The sequence below is a fragment of the Daphnia pulex genome, chromosome 4 (assembly GCF_021134715.1).
Source record: "Daphnia pulex isolate KAP4 chromosome 4, ASM2113471v1".
In the NCBI taxonomy this organism is placed as follows: domain Eukaryota; kingdom Metazoa; phylum Arthropoda; class Branchiopoda; order Diplostraca; family Daphniidae; genus Daphnia; species Daphnia pulex.
In genome coordinates this window covers 334,798-351,867 of record NC_060020.1, presented here as the reverse complement: position 1 = coordinate 351,867, position 17,070 = coordinate 334,798, and the positions used below count along the sequence as shown (strand labels likewise).

At 40.3% G+C, this 17,070-nt stretch overlaps 5 protein-coding genes across 6 annotated transcripts in view; 1 reads left to right on the top strand and 4 right to left on the bottom strand.

Annotated features, from left to right (window-relative positions):
• Positions 1–805: 805 nt before the first annotated feature.
• On the bottom strand, positions 806–3,094 carry LOC124192511. The gene has a single exon (XM_046585871.1). It carries the CDS (start codon positions 3,092–3,094, stop codon positions 806–808), a length of 2,289 nt encoding a protein of 762 aa, XP_046441827.1.
• Positions 3,095–3,613: 519 nt separating this feature from the next.
• LOC124192933 (nucleolar protein 9-like) lies at positions 3,614–5,931 on the bottom strand. Its single transcript, XM_046586523.1, has 7 exons — positions 5,689–5,931; positions 5,422–5,618; positions 5,024–5,366; positions 4,646–4,962; positions 4,450–4,578; positions 3,791–4,388; positions 3,614–3,730 (listed from the first exon to the last, which is right to left on the bottom strand). The coding sequence occupies exons 1-7, from the start codon at positions 5,882–5,884 to the stop codon at positions 3,672–3,674; spliced, it is 1,839 nt and encodes a 612-aa protein (XP_046442479.1). The 5' UTR covers positions 5,885–5,931; the 3' UTR covers positions 3,614–3,671.
• Positions 5,932–6,054: 123 nt separating this feature from the next.
• Positions 6,055–17,070, bottom strand: part of LOC124192942 — a 100,607-nt gene continuing 89,591 nt past the window's right edge. Inside the window, exons 1-2 of one of the 2 annotated variants that reach the window (XM_046586535.1) lie at positions 6,602–6,746; positions 6,055–6,509 (exon numbers count right to left, since the gene is read on the bottom strand). In XM_046586535.1, coding sequence (XP_046442491.1) covers positions 6,201–6,509; positions 6,602–6,616 — 324 coding nt within the window. In that variant the 5' untranslated portion in view covers positions 6,617–6,746 and the 3' untranslated portion in view covers positions 6,055–6,200. Of the gene's footprint in view, positions 6,510–6,601; positions 6,747–17,070 lie in introns of those variants that run through there. The other variant, XM_046586534.1, reaches the window with a different exon arrangement.
• LOC124192944 (46 kDa FK506-binding nuclear protein-like) lies at positions 10,583–11,213 on the top strand. Its single transcript, XM_046586540.1, has 2 exons — positions 10,583–10,732; positions 10,812–11,213. Exons 1-2 carry the CDS (start codon positions 10,699–10,701, stop codon positions 11,129–11,131), a joined length of 354 nt encoding a protein of 117 aa, XP_046442496.1. The 5' UTR covers positions 10,583–10,698; the 3' UTR covers positions 11,132–11,213.
• Positions 11,317–12,522, bottom strand: LOC124192945 (regulator of G-protein signaling 18-like). The gene is made up of 3 exons (XM_046586541.1): positions 12,292–12,522; positions 11,847–12,019; positions 11,317–11,767 (listed from the first exon to the last, which is right to left on the bottom strand). The coding sequence occupies exons 1-3, from the start codon at positions 12,374–12,376 to the stop codon at positions 11,552–11,554; spliced, it is 474 nt and encodes a 157-aa protein (XP_046442497.1). The 5' UTR covers positions 12,377–12,522; the 3' UTR covers positions 11,317–11,551.

Genomic DNA, 17,070 nt, shown 5'->3' with positions numbered 1-17,070 from the left:
TAGGCTAGGCCTACCTATCTTGCAGACATGCAGAGTGCATTTCTGCTGTTTTAATCAGATTTCTAGTTATGTTTATGCTATTTAACTTTTTGTATCAAATTTGTATCATAGTTAAAGTGTAAAGAACATTGTTCAATTAGTTTAGAATAAATTGCAATAAATTTTAATCTTTTATTTGTATTTTGAAATCAATTCCCGATCTGGAAAACGCGAGGGAAAACGGCAGGGCGCTCATAGCGGTAAGTTCGGAAACTAAGAAGAAGAAAATTGAAGAATTAAAACTTTAAATGTCAATTTCAAACTTTAATGTCATTCCGTTTGCAATAAAACAATAATCTCCATTCAAATTTTTGCATTTTGTAACCGTAACAATGTTTTAAAATTCAACGAAAGAAAATATTTGCCGCTATGGTTCCTAAAAACGCCGCCGCATACATAGTGCGTTTACCGTTTAGTGCGCAACCTTGTAATGTGACCAAAGCCAATCGAGTTCCTAGTCAATGACCCAATATGCAGAATTCGGCAGGGTATGGAATGTATATGATGGGTATATCCTCTTTGACAGGCAGCGAGTTTCGTTCAAATGTTTAGTCAAATTATTCGTCAAACATGAGCTGTTCTATCTGTACTATTGAAGATCACCATCACAGTGACAGAAATAATCAACCGGTATAATATTAAATCATTCAAAAGTCTTTTTCATTCGAGCAGGAAGAAATATCGAGCTTAATTTTTAAATAAACACTATAAACTAATATTGACATGGAATGTTATTCGGTTTATTGTTATCATCATATCGGTTAGACTACACCATACTTTTGTATGAGAATTGTTCGGATTGAATTTTAGTAATGGGGTCGTATTCGTGTTGCAAATACGTGGACCAATCGACCACGTCCTCCTCTTCTTCTTCCTCCTCGTTAATCGGGTATCCAAACCATTGACGCAATCGGATCATTTTCGGCCAGTGAAATCGCCAATGGGCTACAATCAAGTACAGGGCGTACAAAATGGCGACGCAAAGTGGCGCTAGAAAAGATTCTTCGACCAAGTGAGCGACTGATTTGCTTCCCATTTGAATGATCCGGTAGCCGAGCAATGCCAAAGGCGAAAAAATGGATAAGCCAATCACCTGGTCGATCGGCTCCCTGTGCAATTCGGGACTCGTGTTGCTGATGGCGTACATCTCCATCAGGGCGGCCCTATCGCTTAAAAATCGACAAATGCCACAGACCCACGACACCACTCCGATGACCGGGAACATGATGAAAATGAGCATCGTCAGGCCAAAATTACTAGTCAATTCCGCGTAATTGGCCGCAAAGTCAAACTCGAGACGGTAGTTCCTCCTCCAGGTGATCTGCTCCGCGTTCGACCGAAAAGTGAACCATTTCAACAGGTAACTTGTCAGAAATTCTAATCGAACGTGATTCATTAAAATCCCACTTGCAGTGTTGACAATGATGGCGCAAGTGATGAAACTACCATGTTCCGGGAAAAATAGGCACGCCCAGCTAATATCCCCATAAGTGAATCTTCCAATGAATAATTCCGCCAGCGGTTTTGTCGCCATCATCCGGATCAAGTAGAGGATGGCCGATAGGTTGCATATTGATCGAAATCTACCCAATTCGATGCTAGAAACAAACTGGTGATGTCGGTACCTGTCGATGTTGGTCACTAACTCGGTCAGTTTGCTGGTGAAGAAAGACGCCAGGGTGGGCAAAATGAAGACATTCCACGACACAGAAAAATGATCCGATCCATGTCCTACCAAATGTAACAATTCGACAATGTATCCGGGTGCGGCCAATAGAACAATGTAGAGAAAATATGTGGCTGCTAAAATTAGCAAGACGACCAAGGTCTTCCAAAGCGGACGTGGTTCTTTCAATTGAGACCAATTGATCTGCGATCCGGGAGGGGCGTATTCGACGGACCATTTGGAAGGCCGGAATTCCTGGTTTTCCACCACATCATTCCAGAATCTAGCGGATTGCTGGAGTTTTCGCAGTTCCTTTTTGGTAGTCTTGGCATCGGCCGGACTGTTGAACCGGACAAAAGCTGTTCCGGTGAATTTTCGGTTACTTAACATTTCGTCCTTCCGGGCCAATAGAGTTGCTTCTCTTTCGCTGTAGAACTTCATAGCGTCGACGTTGTCGTATTTGCTGGTAATTGGGGAACTGGGATGTGGGACTCGTCCGCTCTCAACGGCTTCACTGAATCCATCGCTGTAAAAGAAATCCAATAAACGATTCTGAATCAGTTCCGGTCCGGAAGTCGCCAATGTTTGTTTTACTTCTCGTAAGAATTTCAATTCGTCCAACACGGGCTGCAGTTTGGTGAGATCGTAGGCAAGTTTGATTTCTTCACGGGAAATTCCTTTCGATTTGAATCTGTTCTTCAAGTAATCAAACAAGGAATCAGCCGTAGTGGTAAGCGGCAATCCTGAAATCATTAGCCAACGTCTGTTGCGAAATCTGTTTGGGATGCTGGGACTAGCCAAAGATCTGATCTTGCGTTTTTGCCCGTGTAGGTACATCAACAGGCCCAAAACGCCCAAAACGGTCAAGGAGAAAACGGGGTGGATGCCATTCACTCCGATGTTACTAAGAGTTGTAGAGCTTAGATGTTTGTCTGATCCTTGCTTTTCACCAAACATGTGTAACACGATGAGAACAACGCTGACGATCATAATCCAACTGTTGACGACCATTTTTCGGGCTTGAAACCATAGGTAAGTGGCTCCATCTTGGCCGACTGCTTGCTCGTCGATCCAACCGGAACAGCTCTTATTCTTCTTATTCTGCTGGGATGGCTCGGCATGGCCGACAAATCTTTCGGTAAGCCATTGCCAACTGAATATCCGACGGAGTGAAAGGATAATTGCAAAGAATATGAGTGCAATTATAAGCCAATAAACAACGTGAAAGGCGATTCCGCCTTCCCAGACTATCCACTGGTCAAAAAAGCCGAAATTTGTAGCATTTGTCGAATTTGTTTCGAAATTGAAATCGAATTTATCCTGGCTTTTGCACAGTGAAGTATCTACGCTTGAGTACGAATCGCTGATGAGACGCGTATCAACACTCATTTTTGGGAATTTTAATCATCAAAGTTTTACCCTCCTTATATCAACATCTGACCATCACCATGGCGTGGCAAGTGCCGATCAGGCAACTAAAACCCTGTTAATATAATTATCTTTGAATGATGATGAATTAACTATTGGTTAAAAATTAGTAAAATAATATTACGAATATTATTCAATAAAAAATTCGACCAAAAGGATTAATTTTAACCTTAACACGTTAAGTTAAATAATGACAAGCTTTAAAGGGCAATCTACTACGCAGTAGATTTAAAGATTTCCTCATTGCACCACCTCACCTGTAGATGATGCAACTACATCCGGGATTGCGCCACAAAAATAAAAAATAAATAAAAAATAAATCAATTAAATTTAAAATTAAATTTAAAAAAAGTTTAAAGTTAATAAATTACCTTTTGGTTAAAAATGCGTTAATTAATATTACGAATATAGTTCAATTTAAATATTCGACGAAAAGGATTAATTTTAACCTTAACACGTTAAGTAAAGTACAAGCTAACGTGAATTGTCCACGCTGTATTGGAAAATTATCAAACGGTGATAATAATAACTTTTGAATTTATGCCTTCGCTTTCTTCTTTTTCTTGACTCGATCGGAATTGGAGCCCTCGCCGCCATCTATTGATATTCGCCATTAAATAATAATTCGAAACGGGGAAATAATAAATTCAAACTCACCGGCAAGTGGATCGACGATATCTGCAAACAGTTTCCTCTTTTTGCTCTCCTTGTCCTGTATCGTCTTCCAGTCGGACTTTTGTCTCTTGAGAAGAGGCAACGCGTAATTCTCGAAGATGATACGGCCGAAATAATTGCCCTGCAAGGCCGTCTCTTTCTGCAAAAGTTCTTCGCCAATCGCTATCCTCGTCTTGACAGGGCTTGATCGCCAAACGGAGTCCAGGGAACGAGAACCAAATTTGGTCGTGGCCAGGGAATAGAAACTTCCTTGAAGCTTCTGAATGAGTTTGTCGTGGCTCTTTTCACCGACAAATTCGGCGCTGAAGAAAGCGTCCATGATTCGACTACCAAATGTGTCGCTCAGCAAGTCCCTCAACTGGCTCGTCTCCATTTCGAGCAGACTTTGGACGATTTTGATGGGTTTCCCAAAGTGAAGCAACGTCTGGACAATTTGCGAGCCAATAATGTGGCAATTAAAAGACGGTTTGTCATCACCTGGCTGCTCAGCCACTTCGTAAGTGATAAGTCGAGAAACCAAAGGCACAATCTTCATCTGGCGTGTTTCGGGAGTGAAACAATGGAACGTTTCCATCAAATGCTATCGTACAACAGAAATATTAACATCATTGTTATTGACACACAAAAAACATTAAATTCACCTGTAAAAACTTGGCCTGTAGTGTGGAAAGGCGTTTGCATGCATTTGCCAAACCCAAAACGACTGTTCCGCATCCGGCAGCGAAAATGTCTTCCATGAATGGAGCCAGTTCTTCAAATATCTCTGTAAACTGTACGACAAGAACATGAATGCATTGTAAAATAAATATGTCAGATCTCAATTTCAAATATAATTACCAGTTCTTTATCCTTGACGGCTTCCAATAGTTTCAGAACGGAGAATTTAAGATCAAAATTCTCTGCCAAAGTCTTCAATCGACCTTTGAAGTAAGTTTGATAAAGCTGTTGGAAGATTTCTTCGTCACTGACAGTCAAACACGTTTCTAGGGTGTGAACGATAGCAGCACTGGAGAAGATGTCATCAACTTGCATAGCTGACAGAATTTCTTTGACGATAAAGTCCAATAACTTCTTGCAAAGATCAGGAGCAGTTTTGTGCAAGCAAAATAAAACCGTTTGGATAACAGCAGAAGAATCTTGGGAAAGCACCATGTCTAATCGTTGAAATAAATTGTAAGTATAAACGAAGAATGGATTACAATATGAATGGATTACCGTGAAGCTGGGGCCAGCTGGCAAATCGTTCGCCAAAATCCCTCAACATAGTGACGAATTCCTCCGATTCGTATTTGGGTATGGAGCTTGAAGCCTCGGTGTGATCCAGATGTCTTCTAGACCGATAGCTTTTCATCAGCAAGGTGTCTAGTTCAATGCCACTGAGACATTGCAATGATGTCCGTAGAATGTGGCTGGCATAAATATCTGAAATAAATTCTTCAACATTGTTGAAGGCGTAGCGGCTGACAGAGGAGAGCCACTTGAGGCAGAAAGCTGAATGTTCATCTTTGCCGTCAGTTGGATTGGTTTTAGAGATGGTCTCCAAACAAATTCGCATGACCTATGTAAATGAAAAGTAAGCATCCTTGTGGTACATGCAAAAATAAGTAGCATACTTTTTCCAAGACGTGGCTGGCATAAGGGTCTGTACAAATAATTCGCATGTCATTCAACATCAAATCAGCAAAGTGCTTGAGATTTTCACTGTTGGCGAGTGGCAGAAGCTTTTCCATGATTTTTGACACAACTTGATTGCAAATCAGATCCATTTCTTTTCCTTTGGTCTGTTCAAAAACGTTGACGACAAACATTTCTGTGTGGCAAAAGAATTCAACGTAAATTGATTTAAATTTAAATGAAAACATTCAAAAACAAAAGTGTACCTTTTTCTTCTTCATCCTCAAATTCATCTTTGAGTCTTTCCATGACACGGACGAAATAGTTGTAGGTTTCTTCATCAATATTTTTTCCTCTGCCATATAATCCTTTACTTGCGTATTTACGAGCTTTGGTAAGAAAAGAATGTTTCTTTTTTACACGACCTCCTCCTCGTCCACCTCTAGAAAATCTTGACGCCATGCTCGAAAAGTCAATAGTGAACTCAATGCTTTTATTTTTTGAAAATTCGTCTGCTCAATCACTACTAAATCTGGGAAAGGCAAGCCTCTTCTCACTAGACGATGAAAAAGAACCAAATAATTTTTTAAAAATTCGAATGCGAAATAATTGGAAATTTGAATGCATTAGGATAATATGCAACTGAATTTATTTTTTTAAAGTATTAATCCAAAGTGTAACAAACAAAAGTCATCATGAAAATTGGGAAAATTAAAAGTGACAGAGCATTCAACATGAGCACAGCTCATAGCTCATCAACTTTAATCAAAGAACGTATTTAGGCCTTTTTGGCAGGAGTGGCTTCTGGAACGGGAGCGACGTAAGGGATAGCGCCATAAGGGTAAGCACCGTAAGCGTAAGGGTAGGGGGCGTAAGGATAGGCTACATTCTTAACTCCGGCGACGGCAGCTGGATAACCGGTGAGAGGGTAGCCGGGGAAGGCGCGGACTCCGTTGAAGGCAGTGATGCCGTATGGGTACCAGGCTGGGTAGAAACCATGGATGCGGTAGTACTGCTCAGCAGCTTCCTGATCCTGGGCCTCCATGGCGAAAGCGCAAGCAGCCAAAGCCACCAAAACCAAAAGGGTCTGCGCAATGATATTTTAAATTCGATTAGACATCTATTTAATTGCAAGCCAGGGATTCAATAAAAAAAATTTATATTTAAAAGAATATTTACCATTGACTTGTACATGTTGAAGAAGACGAGGGTTGCTGTTGAGCTGATACTTGGTGATCAAGTGTGCCTTTCCACCGTCCAGCTGGATCAATTTATACCCCATCATCTCCCATCATGCGAATATTTAATTGCACGATCCACCTTTCTCTAATCACAACCACACCCAAAGTCACATCTCTTCCACATTCACAACCAGTTTCGATCGCATTGCTTCTGTATTATCACGACATTGAAATTGTTCGTTAGGATCATGATGGTAACTCCACCCTAAGTGACTTTTTTTTTACATTGTCCTTGAAATAATAACAGAACAGCGAATGTGTAGCTCTCGGTTGAGGGGCGTTGGTTATACTTTTATTTTTGCTAAACTTGCGTTGGCAGAAGATTACACAATAGTCGTGTGAATCTTTGGTGAATTCAGTATCTAAGTGGATTTCTTCCGCGTATGTTACTAACTCAGTTTTAAGGGAAAATGTGATTTCAACATCTTTCAATCTTAATAGAAATATTAAAGTCAAAATTGAAGCTCAAAGAAATTCGGATTTCAGTTAATTTAACATTGATGTGATTTTCTTCAGCGGCAACTTGACGATACTTCTTCTCCTTGTCCTTTTCCTTGTCCTTTTCCTTTTCCTTTTCCTTCTCCTTCTCCTTCTCCTTTTCCTTCTCCTATTCCTTCCGTTCCATTCCTTTCAATTCGATTCCATTCCTTCCATTTCTTCAATTCCTTTATTCCTTCCGTTCCATTCCTTTCCATTCCATTCCTTCCATTCATGAGGATCCAGCTTCTTCTGGACACTAAATAGTAAACGCTTTCTTGCTTGAAAAAAACATGACAGAGCACTGACTCGCACGTCTGACTCTCTCAGTGACAGCAGTCAATTCAACTACTCTGCTGCATTTTTTTCAATTTAAGGCCAACATTCAATTATGAGGTCGTAAACCTCCTTATAACTCTTAAAAAGATCTTCTAACAGCTGTCTGTCTGATTCGGTCAACTCCATATGTCGATCAGGATGGTACTTTAAGGCCATGTCTTTATAAGCCCTTTTAACTTGGGCCATGGAACAATTTTCGTCCAGTTTAAATAATGCAAGTAGTTTTTTTAATTTTATTTCCTTCTTCTCCTTCTCCTCCTTCTCCTCCTTCTCCTCCTTCTCCTTCACTTCCTTCTCCTTCTCCTTCTTCTCCTTCTTCTCCTTCTCCTTCTCCTTCTCCTCCTTCTCCTTCACTTCCTTCTCCTTCTCCTTCTTCTCCTTCTTCTCCTTCTTCTCCTTCTTCTCCTTCTTCTCCTTCTTCTCCTTCTCCTTCTTCTCCTTCTTCTCCTTCTCCTTCTTCTCCTTCTCCTTCTTCTCCTTCTCCTTCTTCTCATTCTCCTTCTTCTTCTTCTCCTTCTTCTCCTTCTCCTTCTTCTCCTTCTCCTTCTTCTCATTCTCCTTCTTCTCCTTCTCCTTCTTCTTCTTCTCCTTCTTCTCCTTCTTTTCTTTCTCTTTCTTCTCCTTCTCCTTCTTCTCATTCTCCTTCTTCTCCTTCTTCTCCTTCTCCTTCTTCTCCTTCTCCTTCTTCTCCTTCTCCTTCTTCTCCTTCTCCTTCTTCTCCTTCTTCTCCTTCTTCTCCTTCTCCTTCTTCTCATTCTCCTTCTTCTCCTTCTTCTCCTTCTCCTTCTCCTTCTCTTCTTTTCTCAGAATTTTTTTGAAATAAACTGATAATTTGTTTGGTTTTTTATGATAACCTTTATTGGTCTCTTTCTCAGACTGAGATGGTTGTTCTCTCTCCTTTGAAATCGACGGAGACGATTCTTCGCCCTCAACTTTATCCGCTTTTTTCTCATTAACGGGATCGTTGGAAATGGGGGACGTCATTTCTTCCAGCCGGTCAATCTCTTCAGCACTGGTATTCAAGTCGAATTGTTTTTCATTTGAATTCTCATGTGTACAGGGGAAAGGTAGCGATCTCATCTTCAACTTCCCGCCTCGTTCTGGTAAATTCTGTCTCAATTTTTTCATGGAACCTTCCGGTTTACTTTTCAATTTATTATTATCATTTTCCATTTTTAAATCGTCGTGGTGTTTGTGCAACAGTTGCACCTCTTTTTGTTGGGCTATATAAAGTTGGTCTGGGACAGACGCAACGTTACCTATATTGATGTTTGGTTTTATCATTATTTTTTCTTTCATGGATAGGCCTAGAGAAAGTTTGTCTTTCTCCGCTTCACTATTCTCAGACTTACTCTCAGAAAAATCAGGTAAAACGGCAGAGTTTTGGTCAGGTTTCCACATAACGGGTTGAGGTGTTTTGCGGATCTGCTGGCCGGTTGGATTGTTGGATTCTGGTTTGGTTTCTGTTTCGGTAACAGATTTGAAACACATCCGAATAATAATGATCCAGAATGATATAGACTCTAGAATCATTCCGTAAAAAACTTGGGCCATTTGCGTCAACATTTGGAAAAACATTTGTGTAATTTTTCTTTGCAATTGTTGAATAGCAGGAATAGTAGAATCAGTAGATAGACTGTACTCAAGCGTGTTTAGCCTTATGCAGCCTTTGTACCTCCTTTATATAGACTCGGACAAATGAAGAACACAGCGCAGGAGATTGTCGTATTTTTCGCAAATATTTAAATGTTCCACGTCATGATCTCAATTTTTTTTATCGCAAATGAAATCAGCGGAATTTAACCATTAATGTTCAAAAGAATGTATCGCGATAAAGTTAATTTTAATGTTGATATCGACGATTTTAAATCATGGATTGTAGGTAGTGAGGCACTCGAAGAGCAAAAAGTCGCAAGACTTTTTGTCGACTAGCGCGCACCGTAGTGGTGGTTGGTGACATTTAGGTAAATACGGCTAATTAACTAAATTAACTTGATCTTGATCCTTACTTTAGAACATAACGACTTAACGAGTAACCTGAGCCCCGGTCAAATCCGGGGAACTTTTTTCTAGCGTAAAGTCGGATTCTTTTGCTATTCGCTTTTCTGTAGCTTAATCATCTGCCCGTGATAGATTTTATCGTGGAAAATCTGCCCAGTGACTACCTTACTTGAAGATTTCATCATCATGGCGATGCTATAGACATCTGGTGGTGATGCTGGTTGTTGCGTCATCACGGCGACGACATCTGGTGGTGATTTGTTTGGGCATGTTTGGGCATGTTCCATTTTGGGGGAGGAGCCTGTGTTGACACAGACACAGGCTCCTCCCCCAAAAGAAACTTCAATGTGATTTGAGTTAATTTAACATTGATGTGATTTTCTTCAGCGGCATCTTGATACTTTTATGCAAGTGAGGCGTTACAACTTTTACAAGGAAGGCGGGGATAATCCTGGATCGTTTTGTTTTTTTAAAATTGACTCAAATAATGACTCTTTGTTTGAACGGGCTGCGGGAGTCAAGCCATATGATGAAACATGCAAGATTTAATGAGCAACTTGGCAATTTCATAACCTCTTTGTTGGCATAATTATGTTTAATTTTTGAATCGTGGGTTCTGTTTGAATGGCATACATTTAATTCGTTGTTTATTATCTTCATCATGCGTAGCGCAAATTTTAATAGACGTGGACAAGTAAAACAGTCAAGAATTATTAGAAAACAAAAATATGACGTATTAGTGGGTATTACTATAATTTCGCGTGTTTTATTCCAAAAAATGCGTCCAGAAATTTCCACTGGAAATAACCAGTATTAATTGGAGTATTGGACGGACATTGCCTTATTATGGTTGCCGAAATTTAGAAAATTAAAATAAAATTAGAAGACAAGCAAAAAGTCGTGCGCAGTTTACGCCGATAGCAGAAGAACGAAAATTTTAGTTACGCTTGATAGTTGACTTTGACGTTACGTACCGTCGTCTTTTATCCCTTTATTCTTCCGCTTTTACTGGGCTTTTATAATTGTGATGATCTAGGCTGACCTTGTTTATCTCTCTCATCTTATCGACGTTGATTTCCCTATGATATGACGCGCACCGCAATATTTTTGGTCACTCGTCGTCTTATCGGAGCGCAGTACAGTACTTTCATTTCTTGGCGCAATCAGTTTTACAAGTTAAAACCTCATTTTCTAAAACCCCGACATCTCCACATCAAAATGTCGAACATTCCCAGAGAAAAGTCATTCTGGAGTAAGTGATTTCAAGCAAAACATTACTTTTGCGTCTTGCATGTTTACTTTCAGCATTATTAATTTTTTTATATCCATAGGTATGATTATCGATTCGAACGACAAGCAAACGTTCACTGTTGAACGGTCTTTCCACATTTCTAAAGCCGTTATTGTGCCAAATCTTAGTATTAAATTGAGTCCAATTGCACGTCTCATGGTGGATTGTGACAATAAAAAAGGGATCATCTTGTGCGAACTCAGGAAAAATGATCCCGAGAAATCATTGAAGCCCGAAGCTGACCTAGACGTACACTTCCGTGTTGGACAGAAGATAACACTTTATTACGACTTTGGTGGGATATCGCTTGACTATGGAATACCAAAAATCCATCTGTCAGGATATGAATTTGTAGTTTAGCGCACTAATAGGCGTAGTTATCTACCCCTATTTAATTTCTTTAACAACCAAAGGTGTAAAATACAATACAAATGATATGACAGCCATGATTATTATTTTTATAGAATCGTCATATTATATGATGCTAGCAAAAGGATGTAGCTTAAGGGACAATTTTTTTAAAATCTGAATTGAGATCTGTTGTCTTGGGTGTTTAATATCAATTGTATTCGAATAGACTAGATCTATATCGTGATTCAGCGAAATAATCCAAACATCTGATGCTGCTGTGATCCCATCATCATCCGGAAACAATTTGAATTTGTACGTGTGTCAATGAGAATTTCCTGTTACACATGTTATTATTTTGGCCAGCGTAATCGAGTCCAATTTGCACCTAATAAACTTCAATGAAATTACATAATAATATGAGAGGTATATTTAGGGTAGAGAAGATGACAAGGAAAGGAATCTTTTCCAATTGCTGGCTCCATTGACACGTCCGAGATAGGCTTCCGACTTGAGAAAACGTTGGTAAGAATCCCGTTCCATCATGTGCTGGATCCTCCTCTGGGCCCGATCGAAGGCGTGCTGGTCAGGATTGTTGCACTGGATGTTGGCCAGCGTGATGGATCTCGTCTCCGCGTCCAGATTGACCTACAACGAATATAGTAAGATGAACAATCAACCCCAAATAAGGGAATACCCCCAAAAAAGGGTTGACTTTTTGGTGTACTTGTTGCTTTTTAGATGATTGATTGACAGTCAAAAAATCCTTGTAAATCTGCTGGGCTTTAGCGGCCATGTCTTTGGGTTTGCTGTTCTTGTAGTCCTCGACGGCCTGCCAAAATTCCAAATTTTCGTTGCTGAATTCCAGCTGTAGAAATTCGTGGTAGAGCGCCGATCCCTCTGCAACAAAATAACGTGAGTATTTTTCTTAAATTTCTTTGTTTTCCACCCAAAAGAAAATTCCTCTGTAACGGTAAAAAAGCCAACAAGAGCCCTGGGGCCATGATTCATCGAAGTTGCAGCAGCACTGCTGGCGTCTATGATTCGACATTGGGCCATCAACTTGTACAACACGTCGAAAAAGAATAAACTTGCCCGACTATAAACACACGAAACTAAAAGTAGTTTTGCGCTTGTGATCACGAGAGATGACGTAATGAAAAATAACTCACGTTTGGAAGCCATGAGGACCGTGAACGATTCCGCCCATTTTTGCGCCTCTTCCGACCCTGGCGATAATTTGATCCTGGCCAGCATTTTTGATTCACTCGAGCGACTAATTGTTCGTCAATGTGTTGTTTACCCCCCCTAAAAGGTGGAACGAGCAAACTTTTAGTCACAGGTGGAAAATCTGACGGAATCACACGTCACTGCCAGACGACGCCGCACGACATACTGCTGAGCTGCTGCTGCGTGTGAACCAGCAGCAGACACGTTGTGCTGGAGCTTCGTGAATAGCAGTTCTTTTGTTGTGTGTGTGCGGTCGTTTCCTTTTTAGCTCATGGGCAGCGGCGACCTTGAAAGACACGGATGATTTGCATGTTTCAAAGATGTTTATGTGCAGCTGAACGCTTGTGCTGTATACTTGCAATGGGCGTATACATCGTTTGTCGTGTGCTGTTTACTCACTCCCGGAGGGTAAAAAAACAAACAAATTCACGTTCTTTTTTTTGCGCATATAACACCGGAAGTCTGTTGGAAGTTGTTATCCTCGAATATCCGGACGACTATAGACGAGATTTCAAAAAATATAAAACGAGTTATTCGACCTCTTCCGTTTTGTCCATAATTTTCAGCCAATGTCGATCCTTTCACTTGTGACGAGAAATTGTCGCTGCGCTAGAATTGGCAGGTGTATCCAAATTTATGCACGTCCATATACACAGCACGTGTGCGGTCTATAAAAAGAAAAGTTGCTGCCAACAAGGAACGAGATGTGAATTCATTTCTCACGCGACATTGAAATTCAGTCAATTTCGGTTCAGACATTTCCTCGTGTGCACGACGGCGTGTACACCTTGAAAATGCAGGGGAGGAAGTATAGTCATATCCGGTGCTTCGTATAATATCAAAAAGACTTTTGGGCAGGAAACGGGAAATTCCCTTCAATTAGACGTACCCGCTAAAAAATGTTGATGAATAACTTTAACGGAATCCTATACAATTTATTTATTATTTTACGCCAGTAAGACGACGTGCAAAAGAAATTGCGCATCGTCAAAAAGGTTTCGGCGAAAACGGACGCACATAAAATCCCGTGGGGGGGAGGGAATAAATAGTTGCAGCTGCTATTCACGGAGTTATATGTAGCGTACAAATTGTGTTTGTTTGTTCAAAATTTAAAAAAAGACACTAGAGAGCAGCACTGTGTGTATATAATCTCCTTCCGCCTTATATTCATCTCTCGGCCAACCCAAAATCTGAATTCGAGCGACAGCAGCAGCTTATAAGGTCGTCCACACACAATGATCCGACTCTAAGGATCGTGACTATGAGAATCTCTCGTTTTAATAACCATTAAAGGGCCGATGAAGGCCATTAAATGACACAGCAACAATCATCCCAGCACGGCAAACATTTCTGATGATTCCAAGATGAAACGATTCAATGGCCGGATATTCGCGTCTATTCTTTTTTTTTCGAATGGAATATTAACTAATCATTGTGCTGCTGCTGTCCCATCTGTTTTAACAAAACTTGCCTTAATATTATACATCCGCCCGGTGGAAGCGCAGCTGCGCAAGGATCGGCCGCGTTCAGATCCGATCTAAGGCATCGGCAGGATCAAACGACACATCTGCCAAATATTTTTTTTTTTCATTTTTATTTTAAAAGAAAGAAAAGAATTTTTGGCGAAAAGTGAGCGGCGTCACGCACGATTCTGCCAAATCATTTGACCCGAACGTAAAAAAAACCAACGTCCGCCATGGATGTCGTGCATAATAATACAAGACGGACGCCGACTCGAATGTCATCATTGCATGTTCAGTTTTATGTTTCCCGTGATGTGTACAGAAAAACGTATTATTACTGCTGCACATACATCCTTTGTGAATGCTGTTGGCCATTTGTTCATGCGTAGACGTGAAATGACGAAAGCTCCGCGGCGACTATAAGATTGTAAACATAAAAGCCACCTAACGCTTGGACCGCTCACTACTTTTATGGCCCATATCTTATACCCTAGCTCTTTCTTAATCGGCGGCTACTATTTTCCTATCGTCAAATGAAAATCGACGCAATTCATTAACAGTTAAAAAATGAATTTCAACCGACTTCTGAATCTATTATTAAGATGGTTGTTCAGGTTTATGCCGATGTTTCATAATTGAATTAGGCCCCTAGACGGCCCCCCTATACTGCCTATAAGGGCCGATCTTTTTCTAAGGTTTCTATAACCCTCATGTTACACAGCGGCGGTAAAGTACTTAATTGGGGTACTAAAACGGGGGCCAGGAAGTACTTAATTTTTTGGGTACTTAAATTTTGAAATTTCAGATAATTTAAGTATGTTGTTTTGTGAGTAATATTTGCCTACTGAATAGTATCAACGTACTTAAACTAAAATTTATACTTACATTTTTTCCTACTTAAAATACTTATTTTCAAAATAACAGCTAAGACTTCTTTGGGTATTGAACACGGGACTCCCGGGTCACAGTCGGATGCTCATCCGCTGTGCCATTCTATATGTTTAAATTGTACTTCACAATTGAATGGTTTTACACGACGGGCCTTGGGACTTAAGAAATTTTTCCAAATGTTCAAAGTTCTCTTCCAATTCGCTTCCTACCAGCTACCACCCTCTTTTTGCACTGAACATTTTTAGTACGTGTTTTAGGGTACTGAAAAGGAGAATTTTTGCACTTAGCCTAATGTAAAAGTTTGACACTCATTATGGAGAACCCGTGGAGAACATAATTCAATAATCTTAAAATAAGTGTCCTTTAAAACAATTAAGTACTTACAAAAATTTAAGTACTCTTTGGCAGTATACTTAATTTAATTTACATACTTAATAAGTTTTTTCAATGGATTTAAGTACCTTACCTAGTACGTTAAGGAGGAAAAGGTACTTAAATCCATTGGGCACTTATTTAAAAAACTTATTAAGTATGCAAATTAAATTAAGTACATTGCCAAAGAGTACTTAAATTTTTTAAAGTACTTAATTGTTTTAAAAGACACTTATTTTAAGATTATTTAAGTATGTTCTCCATATTAAGTGTAAAATTTTTACATTAAGTGCAAAAATTCTCCTTTTCAGTACCCTAAAACACGTACTAAAAATGTTCAGTGCAAAAAGAGTACTTAAAACACCCGAATTAAGTACTCTACCGCCGCTGTGTAAATAATCCCGTATACATATTTATCAGTTTGAAGGCGATGATTTAATTATTCATAATTTTAAATCCTATCGGCTTACACACCGTGTATTTCTTTTTTTAAATCCCCCCAAAAAGATATTGTGGGTTTTTACAATAGGAAAGCTGGCTCGTTCAACCGGATTTACCTCCGAGTTTGTCCAAGCAATTTGCACTTCATCACCTGGGACTGAACAACACCAACAACAACAACGAATTACGGCATAAGCAATTACAAGGGGGGAACCCCGTTTCTCCAAAGATTAGACACCGACGTCGTAGATAGAATAAGATTGTAAACACCCGACGAGTCGTAATAACAATTCCACGACGTATTGACAAGAGTCACACGATGATTGAAATAAAGGCGATCATTGGCGAAAGTTGTTGCAGATGCCAGTAGCAAATATTATCGTGAAAACTTAGACGAGGCCACACAGCAGAGCACAGAGAAACTGCTGTGTAGAGAGAGAACGTAATCCCTGAAGTTAATGGAGGAACAGATAGGAGCAGCTGCTGTTAAGGGCATAACACAACTTTGTCCGTCTGTTGGTCCGGCAGGCGTCCCTGGCCTACTTGTGCGGTCGAGTCATAGTGCAGTCATCACACAGCAACAACAATATCACCAAGTTGACTTGACACACTACCGGGTCAGATTGTTATTTCTTCATATAGGCACAGCACATGATCTGTCTGCTGCTGTGCCATCGGAACCCAATTCGAGGACGGCCTTCGTGACTGTTGGACGTTTCGCAGAAAAGAGATAACAGCCGCTAGGCCATGCATATAAATTGCATAACAGAATAGGGAACGAAACTAGGTTGTTGTTGTTGTTGTTGTTCTACGGCATTGGGGGATGACGAAAACTGACAATTATGAAGCACCTGATCCTGCCAACGTTTTCACTGCGCCTTTTGCTGGGTCGTGACACGCGTGATCGAGTGGCGTTTATCCCCACGTGATGTAATTCATTTGATTTATGTCGTGACGGCAGCAGTCTGCATGACCTCGAACGTTTCCCTTTTTTCTTGTCCCGCGAGAGTGTACAAACCGGTCTGGCCCCGATGATTAGCATCATTATAGTATGCACACACAAGAGCTGGAATCAAACTAGGCCAACCGTCAACAGTCCCACCGGTGAGGGGAAAAATAGAGCGAAAAGGAAGTGATCGATTGGTCGAGTCTGTTGTGTTATGCAGTACTACCTCAGTTTATATTGCGGTCCATATTTTCTAGGATGATGATTGGCGAGTCCCTTAAGTTGAACAGGAAGTGAAATTTCCTGATTGTTGCCGATGGGAAATTGGGTCGGAATTATTCACGACGAATGTCTATTTGAGCTAGTCTAATTATTCTCAACCGCAGCAGCAGCTGAGAGAGACTCATCTTCCTGCTTGACAAGCAAATTGTGCAAGTCTATAGCAACCAAGGTTATCTTGCGTCTATATTAGAGAGAGCCGGGCGGCGTGAGACACAACATTTTCGTGACCCAATCAACAGCATTTCTGGCGGAAATTTCCAATTGCATCAACTGGGAACATGTTTATTATTCAATTCAACATTGACGCACTTGACGCCAACCCCACC